A 12,390-nucleotide genomic window follows, 5' to 3' on the forward strand; every position below is an offset into this window, starting at 1 on the left:
TTTTCCAAGGATTCGTAATTCCACAGTTCCCATCTTCGGATATTAGAGAGCATATTGGCTTCCCTGGATCAAATACTGGGCATTTGGTTTGGAGAATCCACATTATTCCCAGCATCTAATTATCCTTATGTTTGTTTAGAAATGTAATACCTAACAATTTGGATGCTTAGAAATGTAATTATCCTTATGTTTGTTTGATTAAGAATCTAATAAGATTATAAATGAATATTTTTCAAGTTATTCCCACATTCATTCAAGATATCTCAACTATAAATATTTTGGACAATCAATTTATTTATGATTTTCCAAATCAACAAAATGCATAATGGGTCTCAAAAAATATTCAAATTACGCTTGGCCAGAATTTATCTAACCCCAGAACAAACAGAAGAATTATGGAACAAAATGCTTTTGTTTTTTAACTATTTAGCCAAATGTCTTTATTTTTTAATTTGTGTAAAACTCAATATCCTTAAAATCGAGTTCTATATATATTGTTAAATATGTATATTTTTAAGTGAAACTTGATATTAGTAGTGTCAACTTCCACTTAAATTTTCAAAAAACTTTAAGTGACAAAATATGCATAGAACTCGACATTGTTAATGTCAAGTTCTATTTGTAACTCGATTTTGTTAAAATCAAGTTTAAAAAATAAGAGCATTTGATAAAAGCAAGATTTAGATACAGTACTTAGATGTTATTCTTTAAATTCTCCTTTTAAGATTCTGCCATGTGAATTTTTTTCTTATAGAATGGAAGTGTATTTTTTAGTTAAATAGCCACATGACTGATTTTTAAAAGAAGAACCTAAGAAACAGCACGAAAGGTACTATATATAAGTTTTGTCCTATTGCTAAATAGTTTGAAAATATGAGCATTTTGCTGCATAGTTTGTAAATTAGAGGCAAATGCCTATTTTTCCTACCAGCTTCAGTGAGCAACTTTATCTCATCAAGGGTCGGGAAAAAAAGAAATGAATCCATATAATACTTAATGGCAAATTAGTAAATTACATACTTCTATAATTTTAGAGCGATTTCAAATTAAATAATTCAAATGAAACACTAGTTTTCAAAATTGTTTCACTTCGTTTCATTAGTGTTAATCATTAACTAAAAGTAACAAGATAAATAAATAAATCAAGTAAACTACACATGATACTTATTGGCTACATAAAAAACACGGGTCACATGGACACCGGATGGTAAGTTAACGATAATTAATATTTACATAAAAACAAAACACTAATTATCACATGTTCATTTAAACAGATTTGTCTGTAATGATTCATGCAAAAAATCAAACAAATTTGTCTATTTTGAATGATCATTTAGCCATCTTATAGTCTGTTTTTATGCCAAAATACCATATGCGATTTACATTTCGGGAATTTGTGTCTGGTCAGGTTCTTACGTATAATTTATGCTTACATTTTGTTTATTTCATTAATAATGACTCATTGAAGGGGCAAATTGAACTAAATTTTTAAATTTTACCTAAAGAACATTATAAAATTTACCTAATACTTATAGAGCCCCCAAACCAAACTTTCGAGCTTGAAGGTTTAAACAGCCTGCAGGGCTGAGAATGAGGCGGAGAATGAATCTCACATGCATCAAGGTTGTAAAAGTGTCATATGACACTAACCTTTTGCTAATATCTGAAATATCCCAACAATAAAGCATATCCGCACAAACATGCCACAAGTTTAAAATCACAAGAAGCATTACTCTTCCACAAGAGTATAACAAAATATTGCAAAGCACTGTATGAGTGCAGAAGAATCCATAGTAAATGCTTAAAGACCTAATCCCACAGTACGGCCATCCCTTCGTCGGAGTCCAGCAGTATATTGCTTCTCTAAATCCAGCTGAAGTTCTTTCTGCTTCTCGGCTCGGAGGACTTCGTTTCCTTCTTGGTCGTCGGGTTTCTGCTCCACCTTCACCTCGCCTTTCACACCCTACAAGTGGCCATAGGCACCAAGGCATCCTCAGACTCTAAAAAATGTGTTAGTAGGCGAACAAATTGAAATGGAATGAGTGAGCCATTCAGGACCAAGCAACGAAAGGTTCTATGTGATGTTGACAATGCCGACTAAAAAGGCAAAGAAACAATTAGAAGCAATGGAGACTTACCATGAGTTTGTTGAATTTTTCTTGTCGTTCACGATCAGAAAACAATGCTGTATCCCAACGGTGACCAGACTGTAGAAAACGAATATTTTAAAAGAAAAGGGGCATTAAAATTGTGAAAGAAACCCCAGGCGATAGTAACTAAAGTAGCAGTTCATTAGTGGGCCTCAGACTATCCAATTTGTCATTAAGCAGTAATACTAGAAACATAAAATGAAGCACAGTGGGCAATACTAGAACTGTCATTATAGTAGGGGCCATATAAAACCTACAACATTGCTACTACAACAACTTTATGTAAAGAAAAAAAATTTATTAAAATAGTCTAAAAGTATTTAAAAACAGAAATCCTCAATGATCTTCCATGTAAAAAACTTAGATGAGACCAAACATTAATTTGGTATCAATGCCATCCCCATGCAACCTAAACTTCCTTATATGGTGCTCAGGGCATGAGTATCACAATGGTAAAATCATGTGTTAACCAAATGAAATGGTAACAAATCATCAGAAATACCTCTTCTGCAGGTGTGGTCTTTTTGCTCCCCCACAGAAGCTTCTTCTTTTGGTCTGCAGTCATGGAACTTCCAACTCCAACTCCAACAAGATTCCTGTTAACTGTGTCATGCCAAAAAGCTTCCAAATGACTATGATGTCCAGGAGGTTCATGTTTATTAGTTATAATAATCTAGAATTCAGCTGGATTATTGTCCAAAGTCTAATTATTTGGCTAATATGTTTTTTTTTTTTTTTGATAGATTGTTATTTGGCTAATATGTTTGCAGTAACCGGTAGCAGATTAAACACAGAAATTGCTAAAAGTACCATAATCACAAGAGAAAGCAAGCAGTTTCAGCTTGAAACTGACTAAAGTAATTCTTGTCATTCAGAAAACAGATATTTAAAATAAAAAATAAAAAAAAAAGAACATAGCTAAGGCAAATTTTACAATAATCCTCTTTTTTTTTTTTTATATAGATAATAAAAGTTTTATTGATAACAAAAATGCAACGTGTTTACGATTGTAAACACACGGCAAAGAAAGAATACAAACAAATAAAATAGTAGATCTAACAGAAATAAGGAAATCAGACAAGAAAATACAATGCGTGAGGCCCCAAATACGAGACCACTCAAACAAAGTCCTAGCCAGCAATGTCTTCAACAGTTCAATAGGTTTGTCAATGTCCTCAAAAGTTCAGGCATTGTGTTCCTTCCATACTAACCACATAAGACACGCCGGTACCGTATTCCAAACATTTGAAGCATAATTCCCCAACCAATTTTACAATAATCCTCATTTAATTAGTAAATGCACTTGAACGTCTAAGCTGTGTTCCGAAGTGGGGATTATACCAGATGTCTAAAAACATCCTTTAATTTACACTGACTGCAACCTTTGCTTAAACTTAGTGAGCATTTTAATAAATTAAAAAATCCAAATGGTCACAAGTAGGATACAACATTTAATACAGTTTGGAGAATCTCCTCTAATCCCTTACAGCGATAAGATGTATTTAAACAAGTCACATGACTACCAAATAGGTCATGTGATTAAAATTACACATAGATAATCATTTAAATCGCCACAAAATGGATTGAAGGAAATTCTATCCTTTGCAAGAGAATATAATTAGCGACAACATAACAGCATCCTATTGATCACAAGAGATTGGAGGAAATTGAAAATGACGGGGAGATAAGAAAAAATTTATAATAAAAAAAAGCACAAAAAGAAGTTTGAGAACTGTCATAATATCATATACATATTGTCCCAAGGAGCCAATTACATACCTAATTCAGCAGCTTTCATTGCAGCAACTTTTGCAGCATTTAGATCACTAGCAGCATCAGAATCATTAGCCTGGCCTTGTCCTGGAGTCACTTTGGCATCCTCAGCTACAGATGAGAACTTTGAAACTGGTTTAACTGTAATGGGATCATATAGTATTAAGCTATTAGGAAACAGTAGAGGAAAATATTAATACAATAAAACAGGGAATGTAAAGAAAGGTACCATCTTTCCTATAGTCAGTGTCCTTGTCCAAACCATACGGTTTTGACTTTTTGGCTGGAGATTCATGATTATCACTCACAGAATCAAATTTATCATCAACAAGCTCCCCCGGTTCTCTAATGTACTCGTCCTTATCCCTGTTAGTTTCTCGGTCATTATATTTTTTCTTGTCCTCTTTGGAAAGTTTTTGACCATCCAGCTCCATTGGGTCACTCTTATAAGCATCTTTCAGGCGATGCTTACCACCGTCTCCTCCAGAACTTGTGCCATTTCGGTGCCCACGGGTCTCTTCATAGGAAAGTCGGTCACCTCTACGATAATCCCGCTTCTCATCTCGACCACCTCTGTCCCTTGTATATCTATCCCTCTCCAACTCTTCAGAAGGCACGTGTCTCCTACCAGATCCAGCTCTATCAGATGATGAATCCTTAGATTTCTGGTATTCTATTGATGAGACTTCTCTATCTTTATCCTTGCTTCTATGCCCATCATAATCATCTCGGGAATATCTGTCCACATGTCTCGAATAATCTCTTGACCTACTGTGCTCACTTTCTTTTCCTGTAAGCTCAGAATGAGCACCACCCCTTGACTCTCGACCAGAACGGGAGGATAACCTCTTATAGTTTCTATCTTCTTCATCTGTATGCTTGTCATGTACGTAATCATCGTGCCTAGAGTAACCATGGGAGCCCCTGGATGACTGTCGATCAGAGTGCCTATAAGAATCATTACTTCTACCGTAATGACTTCTGCTAGAATCCCTATAGAATTCCCTTTCATCATCCCTCCTTCTTGGTCGATATTCAGAGACTCTTACAGGGTCGTCCCTTGACATGTTTGGGCTAGAGCCCTGGTCCTGCTTAGGAATTTCTGCAAAAACACAAAGGTGAATATAAGCAATCAGGAAACTGATGAACCAGACAGCCTGTAAACTTTTCCAAGTTCCAATAAAATGAAAGAGAAAGACAGTACACAACGGAATAATTCTTATTCACACTTCTGTCTATAGCTTATAACAATAATAGGACTATAAGAGTGTAATCCCGCAGAGATTTTCTTCAATCCCCAGGTCTATAACACCATTCCACATCCCAGCAACTAGGTTATTTTATTGGGCTCCAATTTTCTTGAATGAAAAACATAAGTAACATGGATAGTATCTTCAAATAACTTAAATTCTGAGTTATGTAAAAAAAACCAACAAAAATAAAACATGAGTTGAGCATAACTCATGAATATACAACATTAATTTTCTTCTAGGTTTGAACTCCATCGCTCTTCCTCTACTTCCTTCTCAATTGTGTTAATGACTTCACTTCCTATTGTTAGGATGAATGACAATACAGAAAGGAAAAGAAGTTTAAAAGATGAAAACTAGTACAATTGTATGATTATATTGGGCTAGTTTTCATCTTTAAAACTTAGTTTGAAAAATGAAAACTAAAATTTTAGATTAAGTACATGTTTAGATACCACTTATTTTGCTGAAAACTGAAAATAATAAAAAAATATTTTGATTACTGTTCATTAATGAATTTACTGTGCATTTGCCCGATGCACTGTTCATGAGACATGAACAGTGCACCAGGTGCTAGACTTAAAAAAATAAAAAAGCCCAAAAACGCAGACGTGGACGCAGCTTACCCAAACGGAGCTTAAAATTGAAAAACATGTAAAATTTAGTTTCCATCCTTTCATCTACATTAACTTTCTTCTTGGTTTGAACTTCATTGCTCTTCCTATGCAAATGTTTCGACAACATTGCATCTCATTTTGCAAAATTTTATCTTCTACTATGAAAATAAGTTGCTAACATGAAGTTTTTCCAATTTATTTGCAAACGGTAGTAAAAATGGTATTGCACATCTATAAACCAAAAGCATTATCATGGACATAATGAGAAGAAACTACAATCACCCCCTATTGACAACACAATAGGCACACTATGGGTTTTGAATGCACCACCTCATCCACTTATCAAAAAAAGCATCAAGCACACAAAGCGTTAACACATGCATTATTGAAATAAAGAACATTTTTCAAATATAGTGTAAAATAACCTTTAATAAAAGGATTCATAACATACAATAAGAAAGAGACTTATTTTTAGTAGGTAATTGTGGGGGACAGAACCCCAATATAAGACCACAAACAACAAATGTGAGCCTAGGTGCTCACTTGGCTAAAAAGAGTCAATAAATTAAAAACAGTAATATGGTTTGCCCATTAGCTTAGATGGGTAGCGCAATTGCACAAAGTTTGTAAATTCAAACTTACATAAATTATTTCGATTTTTTAAATTATTTAAATAATGAATTTGAAATTATCAATAAATAATACGATAATCATTTAGTGATATAAATTTTAAACATAATATTTTATATATTTCTCTTGTACTTTATAAACATACATAACTAGGATAGCAGAGACCAAAAAACACAAGAATTGTAAATTAACCTTGATTGTGTCTTTTGATATGAAACAAACAACTGTTTGTGGTACATCACTTAAAAATAATATTTGTATAATAAATTAATAATTCATCTCATTTCATTCAGGATTGAGTGGTTAATTTTTGACTCATTATATAGCAAAAAACAAAAAGTATCTAGGTAGAATCACTCTTATAAAGAGCACTTTGTCTAGCTCTAGGAAGCACCTGCACAGATACAAGCACAGGTATGGGTATGGATAAGGTACGGCAACATGGCAATTTTTGAAAAAGTAGGATACGGGTATGGCAGGGATACGAATATTAACTAATTAATTAATTATATATTCAAAAAAAGAAATAAGTTGCAGATGATATTTACTTGGAAATAGGAATGGAGAAATGCACACAAAACAAAGAAAGTAAAAGAAATAGGCCAAAATGCAAAACTCACTCCCTAATTTCAGTTTCACCACTTATTATTTATTTCTTTTTTTTCTTTTTTTTTAAATAATTAAAAAAAAAACCAGAATTTAAAATTTGAAATAATCCAGAACACACAAGAATAGAAACCCTACATCCCCGCCACTAGCCTAACCCGATATTTGTGAGGAGAAAGAGAGATTGGGAGGGAGAGCGAGAGATTGAGAGGGAGAAAGAGATCAAGAGGGAGAGACATATTGAGAGGGGGAGGAAGAGGAGATCGGCATGAGAAGGAGAAGAAGGAGAAGAAGAAGAAGAAGTGGAAGAGATCAAGACCATCAGGTTAGGATTTTTATCTTCTTCTTTTTTCCCCCTCCTTGCTGTGTCCGATTATTAAAATAAAATAATTAAAAAAAAAAAAAAAAACGAGAACATGCGTGCAGCCATGTCTCAGGTGTACATCATTTCCCGTATGCATACGACACAGGCACGGCAGGCAAATTGCCATGTCCGTGCTTTCCAGGTAAATTTTATTTCTTTTTCCAGTTCCAATCAGTGTCGCCAACCAATTTGAGAAACTACAACATGTGAGGCTTAGAAGATGAAGTCAAATGTCATTTGGTTAATTGGAAGGCAGTGTGTCAAACCCTTCATTTAATAAAGTCCTGCATTACCGATCAAAAGAAAAAAAAAGTATCTAGGAATGCTTTATATTTCTTCAAAAAGCACTAGAAAAGTGCTAACAGTGGTTTGCTTTGGCCAAATGAAGCGGTTAGACCTTGGGGCCCTGAATTTTGAGCTTTAAGCATGCCTAAGCGCACTTTTAACAACACTGTCTTTCCTCTTACAAAGAAAGAAGGTGATATTTGATGTAGAGCTCATTAGCAAAATGCCATAAATCACATAATTATATTATACAGTATAAAAAACCAAGACAGAATGTAAACCTTATCAAGCGATTTTTGCTGTGAATCAACATGCAAAGACCATTGTAAGGCTTGAAAATGAAAGATCAAATTTTATTTAAAAATTCAAAAAAAGAAAAAGAAAAACTAACCATCAGGTGAAGATGACCCACTAACTGGAGAATGGCGCCGATACTTCCTGTTTGTTGCATCTGTAGATGGCTTCCGAAATGCTGCTTTTGCATCAGCATTATCTGGGGGCAGGGACTGCAAGTCTGCATCCATGATGACTGGCAAACGGGAACAGCACCAATTTCACAAGACTAAGCATACAAAAGAACAACGCAAAGGTTAATAATTTAGGATTAAGACATTTTGGAGGCATCCATGACATTTTAAAAATAATAACACCAATTAATTGTTAATTAATAAATTCCAAAGATTTAAATAAAAAGAATGAGATATGTACGTGTAAAAAAAAAAATTTAATCATCATAAAGGTACACTACACTATTCACTACATGATTACAGTGCTTAAAAATCAAACCTCAATGACTCAGAATTTTTTTCAAAAAAAAAAAGAAGCTCCAAACTAGGTGAAAAAAGAAACTTGAACAGTGCCCAATTCACATTCCCATCCCTACATTTAGTTGCCAAGGAACAATGGAAGCAAAAAATAAATAATAAAAAATAAATAATGCACATACACAGAGATACTGCATAGTGTATTGATTTCTCATAAATGAGATATTACAAAATTCACACACACAGCTACAACTAATGAGCCTCATAAATGGGATTTTTTGCTTTTTTTTTTTTTCTGGTTTTGAAAATAAAAAAGAAATGAAATAATAAAATAGTAAACCCTAAATTTCAGAGGTTTTGATAATTTCGCTAAAATTCGAGCATCTAAAACAAAAAACCCACCCGTTTGGTTGCCGAGAAATTTCACAAACACAACAGAAAACAAACCAAAAGACTAAAAATAAAAATTGTTTCTTTCCTACATATTCTCAACAGCCAAACAGACCAAATCGAGCAGCGAATCTAGGGTTTCGAGAATGAAGCGTGAAATTGAAGTGAAACAATTTTGTTTTTTTAAACTAAGGAAACAAAAAAAATGGGAAGAGAAATGAAGGACTGGTACGTACCTAGGTGGAATTGGAATTGGAATTGAATTGAATTGAAGATTCGCTCTCTGTGAAAGTAATTGAAAAAGTGTTTGAATAGAGGGATTTTTTGGGTTTAGGGTTGGTGTGGTGGACTGAGGCTGAGGCTGAGGCTGAGGCTGAGGCTGAGACTGAGTCGAGGCTTAAAGGCTAAGCCAACAGGCAAATGGGAAAGCAAGGGAAAGAAAAGCCTGGAGCTGATTGGAGGAGGTCGATAACACACTGCACTCTCTACGTGTCAAACATTTTTGTTGTGGTTTAGGGGCACTTTGGTAAAGTGTTTTGAGCTATATTTTTTAGTGTTTAAACAATATTACATGAATTTTCACACATAATTTATTTATATGTATTTTTAAAAAATACAAATAACGTTACTAGAACAATATTATTAAACGGCCCCTTAGTTTCACTTAACATCACTAAGAATACACTTTTTTAATATATATATATATATATATATATACACACACAAATAAAATGATACATGTCATATTTTTATTAGTGGTTGGATGGATTCATGTAAAGTTGTGATTTACAACTATATTTTATGTTGGTTTTATTCCATGATAAAAAGTGTTGTAATTGTTTTAATTTTGTTTCTTGTATTTTGTGAAATTTTATTGTATTGGGTTTAATATTAAGTTGGTAAAGAATCAAGTATAAAATGAAGAATCAATGGATTTCGCGAGTGTCTCGCTAGAAGTTAACCCGCGAAAGAGCCACGCGAGAAGCACATGCTGGAAGCTAAAGAGTCTTGCTAGCCTAGAGGATTTTGCGAGTGTCTCGCGAGTAAAGCCTTCTCGCGACCCGTAAAACTCTCTGCTTGGAGGATTTTTAAATGTGGCTTTCTTACCCTTCACCCATACTATATATACCCTTACCCACAAATATAAAGGAGATCATTCAGAAAGAAAAACCCTAGATAGGTTTTCAACAACATACACACACACCCATTCTTTTAGAAAGAGAGCTACTCATCCTTAGTAAGAAATTATTGTAGTTTATTCTCCTTCTCTCTCCCATTGTCATACCTTGAGAGGAGATTTATACCCAAATACAACTCACACTTCTTCAGAGTGTAGAAAGTGTTTTGGAGCTTGGGGAGTTTTAGGAATTTGCCAAAAAAAGCCGGTGAGGCTTGGCGGATGCAATCGAGCGTATTGCGAGATCCGAAAAGTTAGACAAGACACGGTTTCGAAAAACCTTGTTAGAGTAGGAGCTTGGAGGGCTTAGGTGCATTGGGTAAATTAAGCTTGGAGGGTCTCTTGCTATTTGTGTATCCCAAATTATTGTCTAGTGGATTAATTTACCGCTTGGAGGGTGACAGAGAGGTTTTTCGCCGAGTTCTTCGGTTTCCTCTTTGATAACACATTGGCGTGTTATCTTGTATTTGCATCTTTCTTCCCTTACTCTTGCGGTTTACTTTTATTGTTTGTTGTTCATATTTATGCACTAGAGTAGTTATTAGTTCATTGCGCTTCATTTACTCTTGTTCCGCTCTTAGATAAATTAGAGTAAAATCAACTGAGCCGTAATTTTTTTTTGGGTCTAAACAAGCTCTTGTGTATTCACACAAATCCGAGCTTTCAAGTCAAATCTCCTTTTATTAAAAAAAAAGTTAGTTTCCATTAAAAAAAAAATTGCAGTTAGTCCTAACTTCTAAGTGATAAAGTCTTTTGTTCTTGAATAAAAAATTTAGGGTCCGATCTCATCAAGAACCAATTGATGTCTTGGACTTGATGATAAATAATTATCTTCTAAAAAATACACACACACACACACACACACATATATATATATATATTGCACCTTTTTAAGTTAGTGTTTTTCCACCCAAAAAAAAAAAAAACTTACACTTTTGTTTAGGAGTTCATAGTGGAATGAAATGAAATTGAACGAGTAAATCATAAACAAATGGAATAGAATGAAATGTTTTTAAGTAATGGAAATGAATAAAAAATAAAATAATAAATGAATGAAATGGAATTTCGTAATCTTGTTTCACCATGTTGCCTTTAAATATTAAAAAAAAAAAGAGTTTGATTCCAAATCCAATCACCAAGAATATACTTTTTTAATACACACACACATAAAATGATACATGTCATCTTTTTATTAGTGGTTCGATGGAGTCAAATCTTCTTTTATTAAAAAAAAATAGTTATATTTTCCATCAATTTAAAAAAAAAAAAAAGTTGTAGTTAGTTCTAACTTCTAAGTGATAAAGTCTTTTGTTCTTAAATAAAAAATTTAGGGTTTGATCTCATCAAGAACCAATTGATGTTTTGGACTTGACGATAAATAATTATCTTCTCAAAAAAAGAATAAAATATTGTGCCTTTAAGTTAGAGTTTTTCCACCCCAAAAAAAAAACTTACACTTTTTTTAGGAGTTCACAGAGAAATGAAATGAAATTGAATGAGTAAATCATAAACAAATGGAATAGAATGAAATGTTTCTAAGTAATGGAAATGAATAGAAAATAAAATAATAAATGAATGAAATGGAATTTCGTAATCTTGTTTGGATATTTTTTAAATAAAGAAATTGAAAAAAATGGAAGGTAAATAATCTTATTTGAGAGTAACATAAAAAGAAATGAATTGAATCATTTTATGATAATATTACTATTATACTCATATTTTAAAATAAAATGCTAAATATATAGGAGTATTTTAATTTTAGAAGTTTAGTGAAATTTTTTCTCCATTAAACCTCCAAAACAAGAAAATAAAAGGAATATTCTAAAATAATGCATTTCATTCCATTCATTTTTCTCCTCCAAAACGAAGTGTTAATATTATACTTCAGTTAAAATATTCAGGGTTCAAATCCTTCTTTTTTTATTATAATTATTGAATTATCAAGAAAAAAAGTTTATGTTGTTTTCATTTTGGTCTGGTGAGTTTTTTCTTTTTTATGTTAGTCCCTCTCATTTGGGCCTTTTCTTTTTTTTTGGTGCTAAATATTACCCTTTTTGCAAATTATAATACTGTAAAGCTCCTATAGCATGTTATTTACGCTCTATTTGTTTCAAAGTTATTTATGTTTTGTTTGTATGTAAATTATGTGATGGACTGTACTAGTGAATTGGATTTCATTACTTCGTCAATACTTTTGACCATCATTATGCATGTCCGGTTACCAAATCAAAACAAAATCATCACAACACAAAGAAAATAATGTCACACAACCAGCCCCCCCTCCCAAAAGAAAAAAGCCAGATCTGAAACATAAATAATAAACTAGTATTTAGTAATAATTTCAACACATAAATATCATAATGGCACACATAACTAAAACCCAA

At 33.0% G+C, this 12,390-nt stretch overlaps 1 protein-coding gene across 2 annotated transcripts; it reads right to left on the minus strand.

The window, feature by feature from the left end:
• Window positions 1-1,475: 1,475 nt before the first annotated feature.
• On the minus strand, window positions 1,476-9,307 carry LOC142610774 (uncharacterized). Of its 2 annotated transcripts, none has more exons than XM_075782705.1 (7): window positions 9,066-9,307; window positions 8,067-8,237; window positions 4,153-5,025; window positions 3,930-4,064; window positions 2,653-2,753; window positions 2,139-2,207; window positions 1,476-2,000 (listed from the first exon to the last, which is right to left on the minus strand). In XM_075782705.1, exons 2-7 carry the CDS (start codon window positions 8,197-8,199, stop codon window positions 1,530-1,532), a joined length of 1,782 nt encoding a protein of 593 aa, XP_075638820.1. In that variant the 5' UTR covers window positions 8,200-8,237; window positions 9,066-9,307; the 3' UTR covers window positions 1,476-1,529. The 2 variants fall into 2 exon arrangements, with proteins under 2 accessions (XP_075638820.1, XP_075638821.1); XM_075782706.1 differs by having other exon boundaries at window positions 1,625-1,963.
• Window positions 9,308-12,390: the final 3,083 nt, after the last annotated feature.

The sequence above is a fragment of the Castanea sativa genome, chromosome 9 (genome assembly GCF_040712315.1).
Source record: "Castanea sativa cultivar Marrone di Chiusa Pesio chromosome 9, ASM4071231v1".
NCBI lineage: Eukaryota > Viridiplantae > Streptophyta > Magnoliopsida > Fagales > Fagaceae > Castanea > Castanea sativa.

Bases quoted from the DNA above. Each gene is read 5' to 3' on its own strand.
- LOC142610774 (XM_075782705.1), bottom strand. From the start codon at position 8,199: ATGGATGCAGACTTGCAGTCCCTGCCCCCAGATAATGCTGATGCAAAA. The intron at 2,754-3,929 runs GTATGTAATTGG...GGCATGACACAG, and splicing joins AATGAAAGCTGCTGAATTAG to TTAACAGGAATCTTGTTGGA. The intron at 2,208-2,652 runs GTATTTCTGATG...CGTTTTCTACAG, and splicing joins AGACCACACCTGCAGAAGAG to TCTGGTCACCGTTGGGATAC.